General features: G+C 41.9%; 1 protein-coding gene across 6 annotated transcripts in view; it reads right to left on the bottom strand.

Annotated features, from left to right (window-relative positions):
- Positions 1 to 17342, bottom strand: part of PCGF5 (polycomb group ring finger 5) — a 67055-nt gene that overhangs the window by 18653 nt on the left and 31060 nt on the right. For 4 of the 6 annotated variants that reach the window (XM_064144730.1, XM_064144729.1, XM_064144725.1 and 1 more), the window contains exons 1-3: positions 14682 to 14769; positions 13881 to 14193; positions 1246 to 1342 (exon numbers count right to left, since the gene is read on the bottom strand). In XM_064144730.1, coding sequence (XP_064000800.1) covers positions 1246 to 1342; positions 13881 to 13992 — 209 coding nt within the window. In that variant the 5' untranslated portion in view covers positions 13993 to 14193; positions 14682 to 14769. Of the gene's footprint in view, positions 1 to 1245; positions 1343 to 13880; positions 14194 to 14304; positions 14594 to 14681; positions 14770 to 17342 lie in introns of those variants that run through there. The other 2 variants (XM_064144728.1, XM_064144726.1) reach the window with 2 other exon arrangements.

The raw sequence follows: 17342 nt of genomic DNA on the forward strand, positions 1-17342 counted from the left end.
CCATCTATCATTTCCTGCTTAGAGCACGATATTAAATTACTAAACATATACTACATGTTTCAGGAAATGCATTTTCCAGCTGCTATGAAGTGGTCCTGTCAAAATAAAAAGTTATTTTTAAAATGCTTTTGTTTTCAGCTTGTTAGTAGCCTTATGTATTCCATATAGCATTATCTGTTATGGCTAACACAGGGCCTCAGACACTAATGTAATATCGGAAAAATACTCGCAGTAAACATCTACACAAATCTTTTTACTTCTGTCCTTCCAAAATCATTCATGCTCTTAAGACCTGAGCTATTAAGTCCATTTCAAGCTGCCCTCACCTATCCTCTAGGCATAAAACCAAAGCATGGGGACTGCTGTATGTAGACACACATATCAGTCAAAAGTCACAGCACAGTATGACAAATTGTAGGAAGCACAATGACCTTAGGAAACAATACCAACTCTAGCAAATTTCAGATGTAAACATTTATTTTAACACCGATGTGAAAATACTTCTTCCTAAGTCTACAACTGCATTATAAACTATTAGCATTAGAGGTGGATGGAGTGTTAGGAGTGAGGGCAGCTTGTGGTTCCATCACTTAAGGAAAATACAAACTTCAGCTCATGATGACGTTTCCTGATTTCTCTATACACTTGTAGGATGGCTAGCACCTGTGTTTCAATATAATATCACTAAAAGATGTCCTCTTGTGATATAAAAAAAATTGCTAACTCACAAGAAAGGGTATTTTTAGGGACAAAACTTTCTTTCATGACTGTCTTTTCGTGAATCTGACAGCATATTTCATTTCACGTTGGTAGATCTACGCTCTGAAAAATATTCAGTTATTTGCATGATTCATTTTTTACATTGCTCTAAGAAGAAAAGTTGCATTCAGTTTGGAATGCTCTAAATCATCTGAAAAGACAGACTTTGAAAAAAGGAACTCTGGAATTTAATTTCATGCAAACAACAACAACATGTATCAGATCCATTTATTTAATAAATGCATTAAAATATTTATTTTAATTAGTACATTATACCCAGTCTTTCTGTGTCTTACCTTTCCTCCTTTTATTATATCTGAAGAAACTAATTTTACAATTTATTGGAAGATAAGAAACTGGAAGAATCTGTGGCCTAGAACAGCCGATATAGGTATTATACAAATAAGACAAAAAGTTAGTTCACTTTCAGGATATAACTATCTTTTTTCTTCCATTTCAGCAAATGTTGTGCACCAGTCACCTTACCTTAACATTTCTAGTGGATTGGTCTCATGCACTTGGTTGCCACACCTGGGACAGTCATTGCTGTCTTCAAAGTGTTGAACAATACATGTCTTACAAACTGAGAGACAAAGAAAAAAAATAATAAAAACCAAAACCCCAACTTAGACTAATATCTAAATAATATTGCTTCAACAAGCCCTAATGATACCAGCTCATCATTTCATGCATCAAAGATAAAGAGTATTTTTTAAAGCAAATAATTACAATGTATCTTATCCACTTACTATTCCTCAAAGTCATAGCTAGTTCTGCTCTTCAAAGACACTAAGCTCAGCAGCACAGGTTAGCCAAGCACTGCTTTAAAGTATGCACCATTTCTACTACTTAGAATTCTCCCAGCAACATAAAATGCAAAATTCATACCATGTAGTACATGTAAAGAAGTAGATTCTGAGAATATGCATGCTGGAAAACTAGTCCAGCAGAGTCAAGCATCACATTGGATGATCTGAAAATGATTTATGTATATTAATTTATTTCTAACAGTGTTGCTGGCACCTGAAAATACTGTCCAAAATATGTGCTGCAAGAGCAAAGTTGCTAGAAATTGCACACAGGTTCAAAGTGACTACATTTCCCTTTAGACATAGTGCCTTCAAAACCAATGACAGAACTTAAGAGAAAACACTGAATACTTGAATCTTAAAATAAAAAATTGGGATCATGACCATGGCAAGCATAAACAAGCACAAAACTAACAACAATGTGAATTTAAAATCCAATAAACTGCAATTAAACTAAACAAGGTGCTACACTACTGTTGCTTCCCAGTGATTAATTGCAGATTGTAGATTTTAGAGCTATTAATAAGAAAATGGAAGCCAAGCTGATGAGAATAAATATCTTTGGTACTATTACCGTGTTACAGCATTCTCAGTGTTGATAAACTCTATCCTCTGTTTATTATTATTTCACCTAAACTGAAAGAGAACTGCAAATCCATCACTAAATGGACTGAAAAAAATAATGGGTCTGCTGTAATTGCAATATGCTTTCTGCTGAAATACTAATTTCTTTCATCAATTACTTAAAGAACTGAATATCTCTAAAGAAGCTGGTAAATCCTACTTCTGTAACAATCTTTAAAGAATCTTGAAATTCATTTGACAAACATCACCTAACAATAAAAGCCTACATTTATCTTTGCCTTACTATGCTTGGAAGAGTTACTGCAAATCAACTGATGCTGATAATGCATGCACATTAAAGCCTTGTGTGGTTGTTTTTCCCAACTGCTTTAAAACACTAACTTAAGGACATTATAGCTTTGGTTGAAATTACAATGAACTCTCTCCTTTAAGCCTGATGGACAGACTGCAGAGCTCTGGCTAGCTCTTGACACTCTCCTCAAGCTGTAGCAGTACTAGATGCAGGGTGGATTTCTGTTGATCTGGTAAAATGAGCTCAGGAAACCTGTGAGTCTTCAATGAGACTGAGAATCTCCCCTACAACCGAAAATAACAGAAGTTGTCCTTGAAACTGGAAAGATATGAACGCTCTGAGATCAAAGTTGTTTTCTTAAGATTTAGTGTCTGCTCATGTTCAACCCAGGGACAATCAACAGAAGGCAGAATTCTTTAGCTGATCAGCAGTTATTCAGCCATGCCAGCTCCTATAATTATCTGAACTATGTCTCCTTCCATCACCTACCTGAAATATGAAGAAGCACTGAAAGCACAGTTCAGTTTCTTTACTAATCAAAACCCAGCCACAATATACACAACCATATAACAGGGAAGAGATGCAGGCAGTAAAGAATATTTTAAAAGCATCTCTCCAAGAATACAAATCTCTGTTCTCTTTTGTTAAACAAACACTCTAGACAGGTAAGAGTTAGAGCTTCCTGAATTCGACTAGCTGTATCAAGATTCAACAGGTGTGGGAATCTTTCATTTCTCCTCCTCTATCTTTTCTAGACATTTTAAACTGTGCTTAGACATCACAATTTAGTTTACTTGTTTTGCACTTCAGCTTTAAATAGTTTAATTTCTTTAAGCTTTAAGAACAAATAGGTAAGCACGTGACATTGCTCAACAAAGGTGTAATGAACCTGCTCTGCAGCACTCCCTTTAAACAAATATCCTGACTCTAAGCACAACTATCAGCACCTTCAAAGGTAACAGAGTGTACCCTCATTTCAGGTACACAGGTCTGGAGGTGCAGGGGTTTAGTGTAGTAACAACAGGGCTTCCACAGATGAAGCAGCAGCAGCACCTTCCCAACTTCTTGAACAGGTGTTGCTATGAGACATAGTACTCTATAAAAAGATGTACTAAGGAACAGACAGAAACCTTACAGATGTCCAGATCTGAATACCTGCAAGCACCAACCAATGTCATGCAAATGCACAAGTAGAATCTGATTAGCTGGTCAAACAGCAGCATGTAATACTCTCCAAACACATTCCTGCTTATCTTCAAACTCTAATCACTGTACCTTTGCTTTTTTTGATACTACCAGCAGTTCTGAAGATTGTCCCAAATGATGACTGTGGCTAAATCACAAGCATGCCATTGCATCAGAATTGAAAAAAGAAAAACCCAACCAAATAGCAAATAATAATTAACTAATTTGAAATGTTGATACAATGTTCATGAGAAAGGCAGGAAAAAGTGAGATTTTCTGTTTGAAACAGGCCATTCTCATATCACATCATTCACTGATCTTGCTCCTCCTGAGAAGTGAAAAATGAAGTGGTCGTACTCTAAACACAGCACAGGGAAAATCCAAACAGGAAACAATGTGACACAAACCCATGACGCAGAAGGCTCTTTAACTGACAGCAATATGGACTGTAACACTGTAAAAAAATAAAACTATTTCAAACAGAAGATCATACAGCAACATAGTAGCTAAACTGCATTTAACTGTATTTAAGTAAGCCAGAGATTTTTAGAAAGACCAATCTAGAAGAGGAAAACCTTCCAGAAATGTAAGTGGTTAACCTTTTGGAAAATCCTATCTTCTCCATTTATTAATGAAGGAAATGTCTTATATATATTAAAAAAAAAAAAAATAAAAAGGACATTTTTTGGGGCATGGTTGTTCTGTATCATTGCATCAGAGAGCATGAAAGCAATCAAATGTAGCGTTGCCATGTTTGCATGAAATAAACTAAAGAAAGGATTAAATAGGATTAACCTATTAAATAGGATGTCATGTAGAGTAAAAGCCCAAAACTAGAGTTGTAGAATAAGCACTTGATGGATTACTTCAATGAGAATGAAAATGGCCATATTCTGCCCAAGACTCCAAAGGAATCTGTGAAATATGCTACTGCCACTTGAACTTTTCAACTGCAGTACCTGATATCTCACAGTCTTGGTATCTTCATTGTACTGAAGTCGGGACAATACACTACCTCTGTCCAGAGAGTGTGATGATGACAACACTAGTGAGCATTGCGAGGTGAAGAATCATCTGCTATCTCAGAAACTCCACTAGCTGGATAACCTCCATTTAAAGAGTATGGAGAATAAAAGGTTGAGAAGCTAGTATGATGATGAAATTGTAAAGCCCAACACAGTTGTGAATAATTGCCATGTGGAAATTCATCAGAAAGTCACTGAGGTAAGGATCATGACAGTTTGGTTTAGACCTTTTCTAACTTGTCTTGACAGCAACTGAGCTTAGGGAATTCTTTTCCAGTGGAGAACTACAAGATGGAGTTGCTTGCTCTTCTAACTGCAGTAATAAAGGAAAAGGATAGTGACTCCAACACCTCTCTGAGTAGCCTGTTCCAATGCTTGATTACTCTTACAGTTAAGAAATTTTTCCTAATATCCAATATAAACCTCCCCTGGTGCAACTTGAGGCTATTTCCTCTTGTTCTGTCACCAGCTACTCGGAGAAGAGAGCAACATCCACCTCACTACAACCTTCCTTCACACAGCTGTAGAGAGCACTAAGGTCTCCTCTCAGCCTCCTCTTCCCCAGACTAAACAATCCCAGTTCCCTCAGCTGCTGCTTGTAAGAGTTGTTCTCCAGACCATTCACCAGCTTTGTTGACCTTCTCTAGAAACGTTACAGCACTTCAATATCCTTCTTGCAGTGAGGGGCCAAAATTTATCTAAGGTCAGATGACTAACTCCCCCAAACCTCTCAAACACTCATGAACATAACAACTTGAAGAAATATTGGTAATATAAACCAATCTACAGAAAGGAATTCCTCAGTCTGAATATAATTATGTGCTCTCTTGATACATTGTTTGAGAGAATACAGCACACTTGGAAGCCATGAGTGGTCCAGAAAAGGGACTAAATAATCAATGAAGGGTTTAATCTCCAGTGTAAGGGAGGTCTTCGAGAAGTGTACAGACAAACCATGAGGAACCAAGAGCATTAAGCCAGCCCTACATGTATGTATTCCCTACCCCAAACAACATATGGATCTGAATGAAGACTTTGAGTAGCCAGCTCAAACCACAAGGGCATCTCATACCATGAAAAACCCCTTGAAGGTATAAATCAGTACTGAAGGAATCTAAAACAGCTTTTGCTTTTTCACAGTATCACAGTATCATCAGGGTTGGAAGAGACCTCACAGATCATCAAGTCCAATCCTTTACCACAGAGCTCAAGGCTAGACCATGGCACCAACTGCCATGTCCAACCTTGCCTTGAACAGCTCCAGGGACGGCGACTCCACCACCTCCCCGGGCAGCCCATTCCAGTGTCCAATGACTCTCTCAGGGAAGAACTTTCTCCTCACCTCGAGCCTAAATTTCCCCTGGCGCAGCCTGAGGCTGTGTCCTCTCGTTCTGGTGCTGGCCACCTGAGAGAAGAGAGCAACCTCCTCCTGGCCACAACCACCCCTCAGGTAGTTGTAGACAGCAATAAGGTCACCCCTGAGCCTCCTCTTCTCCAGGCTAAACAATCCCAGCTCCCTCAGCCTCTCCTCATAGGGCTTGTGCTCAAGGCCTCTCACCAGCCTCGTCGCCCTTCTCTGGACACGCTCAAGCATCTCAATGTCCGTCCTAAACTGGGGGGCCCAGAACTGAACACAGTACTCAAGGTGAGGTCTAACCAGTGCAGAGTACAGGGGCAGAATGACCTCCCTGCTCCTGCTGACCACACCATTCCTGATGCAGGCCAGCTTGTCACTGGCTCTCTTGGCCACCTGGGCACACTGCTGGCTCATGTTCAGGTGGGTATCAATCAGCACCCCCAGATCCCTCTCTGTCTGGCTGCTCTCCAGCCACTCCGACTCCAGCCTGTATCTCTGCATGGGGTTGTTGTGGCCAAAGTGCAGCACCCTGCACTTGGAGCTATTGAATGCCATCCCATTGGACTCTGCCCATCTGTCCAGGCGGTCAAGGTCCCGCTGCAGAGCCCTTCTGCCCTCCAACTCAATCACATCTGCCCCCAGCTCAGTGTCATCTGCAAACTTGCTGATGACTGACTCCATGCCCTCCTCCAGATCATCTATGAAGATGTTAAAGAGGCTGGGGCCCAGCACTGATCCCTGAGGGACACCACTAGTGACTGGCCGCCAGCTGGATGTGGCTCCATTCACCACCACTCTCTGGGCTCAGCCCTCCAGCCAGTTCCTAACCCAGCACAGAGTGTTGCCATCCAAGCCATGGGCTGACAGCTTAGCCAGCAGTTTGCTGTGGGGGACAGTGTCAAAGGCCTTGCTGAAGTCCAGATAGATCACATCCACAGGCCTCCCCACATCCACCAAGCAGGATCAGGTTAGAAAGGCAGGATCTGCCCTTCCTAAACCCATGCTGGCTGGACCTGAGCCCTTTGCCATCCCTCAGGTGTGCTCTTATCACCCCCAAGATAACCTGCTCCAGCAGTTTCCCTGGCACAGTAAAGCTACGGTGCTACGAGGATTTGTCTATGAGAACAAAATGTGATTTATTGGCAGCAATGTAAAAGTGAAAAATACACATACATTCTAGCTCTCAAGAATAATGAACTGATACATGATATTGCTAGTAGGAGTAGGATCATCAACCTGCATTTTCAGACATGATAGAGATAATAATTTTCTGTTATTCTCCATATGAAACACTGAACACTTTTCAAAGCCTATCACTTTGAATTTCAGAGAGTGGGGCTAAGATATGTATTGGGTTAAAAGGGTAGGGAAAAAGGGAATCTTTAAAAACAATTAAATTACAGATCTATGTAATTCACAGCTTTGAGGGAAAAAACCCCACAGAACTTCATGGCTGTATTATGACACTTCAGGTGAGACACAACAAAAGTTAAACTCCCATAAGATGATTTTCTGCAGCCAATAAAAGTACTTAAGAGACATATACAAACTGGCTGGGAACCATAACACACTACACAATGCCAGTACAAAGATACCTGAGTCTCATGTTTGCAGATCTCTGCAATTAGCTGGAGCACACAAATATAAGTGTCAGAATTGTGCTGAACAGCACATTATGCCAACAGCAAAAGTACATATTTTATGCATATCCACACACACACTGTTCAATGAGAAGGTTCTTCCTATGTAATTTTTTAAGTGCTAACAAGGTACCTAAATAAAACTTCATACAGCATTTTAAAACAAAATATTCTACAAGAGAAAGTTTAATTGATTAATTGTGGACAAATTCTTTGTTAGAACTCATCCTTTTGATCTTTCCCAAGGATCTCCTCTCAAAGTCAATCGCTCTTTGATCCAGTGAGCAAAGGAGAGGCACAGGATATGCACAGCTAGTGGAACATCAAGCCTATCTCCAAGACAGCACGGAGCTGTAACAACTCATTTAGTATGTTTAATGAAGTATTTAATTAGCTATCTTAAACCTGCTGTAAAACCACTTATGTTTAGGGAAGGTGCAGAAAAACAGGACAAAAAACTTTAGTATACTTAACCACCCTTCTCAGAAACTATACATGTGAGACTACACCACTGTTAATTAAAGTCACCAGGCATAATCAGACTGGATTCACTTTGGTTAAAAGGGAGAGAGAAGTTCACAGGATCACAGGATGTCAGGGGTTGGAAGGGACCCAAAGACATCATCAAGTCCAACCCCCCTGCCAGAGCAGGACCATACAGATCTAGCTCAGATCACAGAGAAATGCATCCAGACAGGCCCTCAAAGTCTCCAGAGAAGGAGACTCCACAGCCTCTCTGGGGATTCTGTTCCAGTGTTCTGTGACCCTTACAGTAAAGTTCTCCCTTGTGTTGAGGTGGAACCGCATTTGCTGCAGCTTACATCCATTGCTCCCAGGTCACGCTCCACAGGGCTGCTTTCCAGCAGATCACCTCCTAACCTGTACTGGTGCAGTTTATTATTCCTCCCCAGATGCAGGACCTGTCCTTGTTGAACCTGATTTGGTTCCTCTTTTCCCAGCTCTCCAGTCTGTCCAAGCCTTGCCGGATGGCCGCAAAGCCTTCAGCTGTATCAGCCAAGCCTCCTGGTTTGTTGTCATCAGCAAACCTGCTGAGCAGACATTCTGTCCCCTCATCAGTGTCATTGATGATGTTCAACAGGACTGGACCCAGCACTGATCCCTGGGGGACTCCACTAGTTACAGCTCTCCAGCTACACCTAGCACTACTGATCACCACTCTTTGAACTCTATCTTCTTCCTAATCCACCTCACTGTCTGCTCTTCCATCCCACACTTCCTAAGCTTGCTTACTAAAATGTCACAGGAGATGGTGTCATAGGCCTTGCTAAGGTCAAGGCAGACTACATCCACTGGTTTACCTGAATCTACCCATTCAGTTATGTCCTCATAGAATGCTATCAGGTTAGTCAAGCATGACTTTGCCTTGGTAAATCCATGCTGACTACTCCTGATAACCTCCTTCTGTTCCAAGTGCCTTGAGATGCCCTGCAGAAGAAGCTGCTTCATCATTTTTCCAGGGATGGAGGTGAGGCTGACGGGTCTGTAGTACTCTGGAACCTCTTTCCTGCCCTTTTTGAAGACTGGAGTGACATTGGCGCTCCTCCAGTCTTCAGGCACCTCTCCTGTCTGCCATGATTTGGCAAAAATGATGGAGAATGGCAGAGTGATAACATCAGGCAGGTCTCTCAGCACCCTTGGGTGCATCTCATTAGGGCCTATGGACTTGTGAATGTTCAATATGTGTAACTGATCCCTAATCCAGTCTGCATTGTCCAGGGGGGAGCATTCCCTCCTTCATCCAGGGTTTGGAGTATATAGGCAAGTTCAGTCTTTGGTGTAAAGACTGAAGCAAAAAAGGCACTGAAGGCACTGAGCAACTCTGCCTTCTCTGCATCCTCAGTTATCAGGTCTGCCTTCTTGTTCAGCAGTGGCCCCACACCTCTCTTCTTCCTTTTCCTACTTTTGACATATACTTGAAGAAGCCCTTCTTGTTCTGTTTTACTTCCTTTGCCAGCTTCAGTTCCAAGATGGCTTTGGCCTTCCTGGTTCCCTTCCTACACACCCTGACAACTTCTCTATAGTTCTCCCAAGTGACAAATCCCTTCTTCCATGAACTGTAAGTTTCTTTCTTCTCTGAGATTTTCCTCAGGAGTATTTGCTCAGCCATGCAGGTCTCCTAGCACATCTACATAATTTTTTTTTGCTCAGAGAAACACAACTAACTTGAGCTTTGAGGAAGTGATCTTTAAAAATTAACCAACTTTCTTGGACTCTTTTACCCTCTAGAGTCTTAGTCCATGGGATTTCTGTACCTGATAATCAAGAAAGACTTTTTGGGTTGAAATGTCCTATTTCAGAAGAAGTCAGATCTCCTAGCTACATGCTGCTGGCTGAAGGACTGCTGCAAGAGTATGAAAGCAGCTCAGCTCATATGTCTGAAGATAGGAAATTTTGCTACAGTAAAGTTCTTTTGGTATCTCTTGGTGACAGCATAATTTTTAGCAAAATCTGATAAACACTCCATGTGCAAAATTACTGTTTTGATATTGAAAACTACATCTCTGATTATTTTTCTGCATGAAAGGACATTTCTGAAAATTCCTAGACTCCACTGCTTGACAGTTTCTTAAGACAAATACTATTGAGGCCAACTAGGAGTAATGAGCACTTGATCTGCTGTCCATAAACAGGGAAAATCTAGTGATGAACTCAGCCAGAGACGGCAGCTTGCCCTGCAGTGACCACAGGAAGATTTAGTTGAGGATCTTGAGGAAGGATACCAAATTAAATAAAGGAGTAAGGATTCTGAACTTGAGGAGATGGGACTTCAGCTTGTTGCTAGTCAGATTTCCCAAGGAGGCTATCATTAGAAAGACAGGTACACAGGAGAGTTCCAGGTACTCAGGTTTGTTTTGTTTCTTTGTTTTCCAAAGAAAATGTATTTAGCCCTCAAGAGCTAACCAGCCTATAGTAAAAGGAATTTTGTCAGAAGAATTGCTTAGTTCACAAAATCTGCCTGGTGCACAAGGCACAAGCTTCCTAATTAATATACAAAAATAAAGCATGCTAGAAGAGGAAACACGAATGGGAAACAAAATTAGAAAGACCAAAGCCCAGCCACAGCTAAAACTGCTGAGGAACGTGGGGATTCTGCAAACAGGCTTGTAGCTGAAAGAAGTTCTAAATGAATCAGGGAAACACTTTAGAAACAGATCATCTAGAAAGGTTTGAAGACCACAATACCTCTTTTGCCTTGGTCTTCACAGGCAAAGCCTGATCCCAGATCTCCATGCTTATCAGCATGATTTGGGAAGGAGAGGAATAACCAGCAGCCAGGGAGCAGCAGGTTAGGGTCTACTGACAAAAGTATGATGTATCTAAACCTATAAGCCAGGTAGGATTCACTAAGCTAAAAGCTTAGTGAAAGCTTATAGCCACCATCATGGTGACTACTGGGAGGTTCCTGATGACTGAAAAAGAGCAGTGCGTTATACTCACGTTTAAGAAAGACAGGAAGGATGAGACAGGTAACTACAGCCACAGTCTCCCCTAGCTCCCTAGAAAAATGTTAGATGAAATCCTATCTTTTGAAATCAATTGCTAACTGCATGAGGGACAAACTGTAATCAGGACCAGGCAATACAAATTTACCAAAAATGAATCACAGTTGAGGCCAGGAGGTGATAAAAAAAACATTCTATACCATTTGAATAGCAGTTATAGAGGTGATGGAGCCCAGTTCTTCTCAGTGGTGCTAAACAGTATCCCAAGGAGCAATGGTCACAAGTTGCTGTTTTGGTAGGTACATAACAAACCTCTTCACTAGGTAAGTAGGATAGCACTGGAAATGACTATGGAGACTTCCATGCTTGGAAACTCACAAGTCAAAGTGCCACGTCTGACCTAGTATAGTGTTGGCAACTAACCCACCTGAAGATGGCCTAGACAATCTTCAGAGGTCCCTTCCAACCAACCTTTTGATTATTGTGTCTATTCATTTTTATTAATTAGTCCATTAATTTTTAGGACATTAAATTATGTTCCCAAGGGAAGTTTATTTTCCAAGCTTTTTAAGTGCACACTGTACTTCTCAGAAGACAGATGATGGGATACATCCTTGAGCTCACAACTAGCTGGCTTCAAACAGAAGTTCTTAAACACTCAGGACAGCTGCGTAACAGAGCACTAAAAAGGCACACATTCCTCACAGCAGAACCTTACTACTATTCTCAGCAACACAGAAGATGGGAATTAACTGGTGACATATGATCACTGGAGAACATCTCTATCAATGTATGTTTTTTCTCTTGTCCAGAGTAATATATGGTGCTCTTGATATCTGATGAATCTATGTTGTTTCTTAAGATGTTGATATTCAGCAGATTTGGATAATCTGTGCAAGACTGTTTGTAATCATGGCAACTAGTACTACAGGACAAATATGAAAGGGCAGCTAAAATCACTGGTAAGTATTTTTATATGACTAAAGAACAACACCTGTACTTAAAAACAAACAAACAAACCCCACAATACCACAAAAAAAGTTTACATATTTTCTAACAGCCAAAGTTCAGAACCATTTGAGCATTTTCCTGAATTCTGCCACAGATCATCTTTTCCTTTACAGACATAAGACTTCAATATCACCAACTGAAAGTTTTAATTTTCCTTTCTGTCACTGTAAGCTTTATATTCTGGCAACTGAACTCTGTTTTAAAGTACCACCACCTTCTTCCCTGCAGTTCTAGTTCATGACCCAAACACATGGCAGCCTTTCTGACAGACCTGTGTGACTGTAGGACTATGGTGACTAGGCAGTAACAGTCTCATTGAAGAGTTCACAATTTACAAGTGAACAAAATAAAACAGATGCTGCAGAGAAAAAAGCACTCCTGCCATTATTGTTTTGTAACAAGAGCAAAAGTAAATAAACAAATCAATTATCTAAACAGAAAGATACAGCAACAAAAAGCAAGTTCTTCTGAGCTGATTTCTGATGCAACTTTGTTCACTTCACCACCTTTTAAAAGTAACTACTGTTCATAAAGCTTCAATCATAAAAAAACCAAACAGTAGCTAATATGGAAATATTTCATTTTCTTTAAAGGGAAAGATAATTTAATAATGGTGAATACATCTTCCTCCTATCTATTTAATTTCAAGGTTTTTTGGTTTGGGTTTTTTTTTTTTGTGCTTAACTTCTTTCCTCCTGAACTTAAATTCCTTTACCAGGTCACATGAATGAGGAGATTAATACCTCGAAATATATTATAAACCTTAGCTGACATCAGACTTAGGAGTCAGTTCAACATCATTTTCTTTATCAAAAAAAAACAACCCCATCATTCTAACAATGGTAACTAATAATCTCTTTGTACTACGAACAACATATAGGAATTAGGTTGTAATTCCCTATTCGCTTGATATACTAGAGACTGAACACTACCATGTAAAAATTGCCAGTGAAGCCATTAACAGCTAAGAGGAAGAACTGTGCACAGAAATGACAAGAAATGCAAAGACAAGGCTTTTAACTGATATTTATTAAGAGTTTTAAAATGGAAAACCTACATTCTTATTTTAGAAAAATTCAGGGTTTATCTGAAAAGATCTCGAATTCTCAAGAAGGTCCAAGAGAACTCTTCTATTCAGCAACAAACATAAAGAAATCAAGCATGTAAGTAATTCAGCTAGTGAAAAAAAGATTATGGAGTTTGATAGTACCATTCTTATATTTAATTTACTTCATACACACCAGTGTTTTAGAAGCAGCAGAAAAAAACTTTGAGGTTTTATGGTCCTGAGACAGTTTCACACAAAGGGGCCTACGCTGTCTAAATATTTCACTGACTTTCGAGTATTTCTATGCACTGTGCCATGGCACACATTACAGAAATGTGGGCCAGTACCGACCAACCTGGTGGATCCATCGTGCATGCTGCGAACAGGTACACTGGCTTAACTTTCAAAAGCACAGTTGTATTATCAACATATCACAGCCAACCTAAAGATCTTACATGTGACCAGGCAGGCCAAAGCAGTACATGCTTGGTGCCAGAGCCAACACAAGCATCATTAGTCTAGGGGAAAGAAAAGGTGTATCTTCACACTGCAAGGTGTTCAGCAGACATGTCATCAAGATGATCCAAGAAAACCCCAGCACTTCAGAAGTAAACAAAAACTGCCAGAGACTTCATATTCAACATATAACAACACTCCAAGGAAATGTCTTTTACGAAGGAGAATATTTTGCAAAGTACTACTTACAGGTATGGAGGCACTCAGTTACTGTAGTTGGCTTGATGAGATAGCCTTTACAGATATAGCAGGTGATATGAGGATTGAAATCTTTCACCAAGTGCTTCCTCTGAGTAGCCATTCGTGGGGTAGGAAATGCTGGCAGAGTGCTTGGGGCCAGACAAGCAAGTCTGAGAGGCGACGATGCCCACTGTTCACAAGAGCTCCAGCGCTGCTTTCTGCAGCTGGACTTCTCCAGGCATTTGCTCTTAATCTCAAAGGTCTTACAGGGACATCATGGCTCATAACTCCTGCTCCCGTACCAAGTAAGTCATTTTCCTACCTGTAACACATGTGGAAAAAGAGAGGTACGTAAGGCTGGCAGCACAGTGAAGACGCCCCAGAGGGCAAGTGTTGCCATGAACTTGGCCGGGGCATTCGAGTTCTTATTTACATAACAGCAGCTGTGTGCCCAGCGCTCGGCAAGCCGCGGTCCAAGGCCGCGCCCCTGCCCCCACCAGACTCCCGCCGTCAGCGGGACAAGTTGCCGAGCGCCGCGGGGCAGCAGTGACAGGTGCAGGGGCCGCTGGTCGGCTCCGATGGGGTTCTCGGCCCGCCTGGTACAATCCCCGCCGAGGCGCACAGCTGTCCGCAGGCCTCGGAGGGCCCCGCGGGGAGGAGCCCTCCCCGCCTGCCCCAGCGCCGCGGAAGCCCGCCGGCAGGAGAGGGCAGCGGGCGGGCGGTTCGCCTTCCCCCGCGCTCGCCCGACTGCAGTCCCTTCCCCCCGCACCTGCGGCGCCTCCCGCCCCCGCCTCGGCCCCCCCACCGTACCTGGCGCAGCACAGCGGCCTCGGACTGGCGGGCAGCCGCCCAGCGAAAGAGAAAGGGAAACGGCGTGCACCTCCCACCCTCTCCGAGCCCTCCCTCCTTCCCTCCCCGCCAGGCTGCCGCGGCCGGTCCCAGGGCGGGCGGGACGGGCGCGCAGGCGCTGCTCCCCGGTCGAGCCCTGCTGCGCCACGGCCCGCAGCGCCGCTCCGGGGCGGGAGCCACGGGGAGCCCCTGAGCGGTCCCGCCGCCCGGGCACCGGGGCGGGCACAGGGGACTGAGGGGGTGGGAACAGGAGAAAAGCTGAGCAGAGGTTCTGCTGGCCATAGGTAAGCGCGAGAACGGCCGGTTCGGCCCTTGCAGTGATGCTCTGGAAATAACTTCAGCTTTTCTGACCGTGGAAGGGTGAGACTTAGAGTGATTTCTCTGTCCTTCTCAAGGAGTTACTAAACCACTGGACTAAGTTAGGCCCAAATCCTGTGAACAGTTACACATGTTACACATGTGCTTTCGCTAACCGGCACCAGCTAGCCGGAGAACTACTAAGCTGTAGCGAAAGCTGTCTCTGCGGTTCCACGCCTCTGGGTTTGCTCCCCATTCACAGAAACGCACCACGCTGCCAGGAAATGATCCACGAACTAAAGCTGCCTTAACGGTATTTTTCAACTGCACTATTTCTAGACAATTTCTGCTACACTCCTAATGGTAACACCACAAATAAATCCTCGATTAGCTCCAATACCTGTGAATGCCTGTTGTCTTTGCTTTTCCCTTACGCATGTGAAATACACACTCCTTTTGCACTGGCCCGCCAGTGCTGCCTCTCTTTGATCCTTGACCATAGCCGCAAGAAGCAGCAGAAGGCTTTAATAGCTTAGGCCTGCTTTTGCCATCTATTCCTACTTCTGCAGTATTTACTTTCTAGTAGATCCCCAGTTACAGCAACTGAATGGCCAGGCTGAATCCAGCACATCGAAAACCTAAAATTACGGTGCAGTGGTGAACGCACCATTTCAACAGAATCTGCATAGCCTTTCCAGATAAAACGGTCATCTTATATGAGATTGTTTCTCCTCCACAAAAGTTTCTACAGCTAAAAATCTTTCAAAGCAGTATGTGGTACAATTTAACAAAAAGTTGTGTTTTAATGGGTTTGGCTTCTATTAATTATTACTGTTTGCATAATTATACCACATACCATTATACACACTGCTGAGTTAAAGGTTAATGCAAAACTTGTAACAGAGAAAGCAGAAGACATAGACTATATATACCTCATGAGAATATTTTAATTGGTAGTTACATTCTGTCGGTTTAGCAAAAGTTGACATTTTTCAGAACGGGCATAAAAGTGGTTCTGCTTGTATGTAGACTAAGCATGATACAGCATTACTGAATGTGTATACAAGCATTTAAAACAAGCAACTGCTAATGCTCTCCTGGCTGAGTCAAAATTAATGTGTCTGGTAAAATTTGTCTTTAAAATGAACTGGATCCTAAGTGAGATTTCAAGGCATAGTTTGTCAAGTGTCCCTATTGGAAAACAAACCCAAAACCCACAACAAAACATTTTCCAAACAAATTTATCAACTAGGCTCCTGTTTGCACAATAATGGATTCACACTGTTCTACTCGAGCATATTAAAACACAGAGTTACATCATCTATTATACTGTGTATCCCACCCAGTGGTAATTGCACAGCAGTTTTGATACTTGCAGACACACACAACTGGTATAGATTCCCAGAATCCATACTGAAGTCTTTCTTGGAAGAACTACCAGTCCCATGCCAAGTACATGACAAATTTTTGCCTCAACTTTCCACAGTGTAGAAACTCGGTCCTGCTGGTAGCAAATTGTATTTAGGATGCTAAGTGCCCTTAACTCTCACTAAATATGATCAAAGTTGAGGCATTCAGCACCTTTTAGGACCACAATGTAACATAAAGGTGAAATGAGAGGCAGCACAGAGGCAGCTCTCATTTCATTATCAGAAGATAGGAGTACAACAAAGATCCTTAAATACTTACTCCTACTTTATACCATAAGGAAGCAAATTATGTTAATAAATGCTTATGAAATAACTGTAATTTCAAAGGTTAAGTCCTAGCATCGTGTACAACAGGTTTATTTAAAAATATAGGGCCATGTAAGTGGCATGAGCATTTTGAGCTACTTATAACAGTTACAAGGTACAACCAAATCCACAGCTACATTTGAAACGAGTGAATAACTCTGCAAATCAATGCAGTGAGTACAACCTTATATCCCTGTAGAGCTCATATCCCTATGGAGTCCATTTCTAGGCAAGACTCCAAGTACCCTCCAGTTATTGTAAAAGTTACTTGCATTTTGTACATGCAAGAATTACTGGACTTGGAAAAGAAGGGGGAAAAACATCTCTATATTTTTGAATAGATTGTGGGGCAATCTGAATAATATTCAGAGGCAAGCCACAACAGTCACATTCACTGAATATTGAGTCTCTAGACCAAAATGCTGTTTTATGACTTTTAAAAACTTCTAAGAATTGCTTAGACTGGAAGAAACCTTCTGCAATCATCTAATCTAACCTTTCTTCTCAAGCAGGGTCAGCTAGAGCAGGTTGTCCAGGACTGGGTCCAGTTGGGTTTGGAATGCCTCCACAGATGGGGACTGCATCACCA

The sequence above is a fragment of the Pogoniulus pusillus genome, chromosome 6 (assembly GCF_015220805.1).
Source record: "Pogoniulus pusillus isolate bPogPus1 chromosome 6, bPogPus1.pri, whole genome shotgun sequence".
Lineage (NCBI taxonomy): Eukaryota > Metazoa > Chordata > Aves > Piciformes > Lybiidae > Pogoniulus > Pogoniulus pusillus.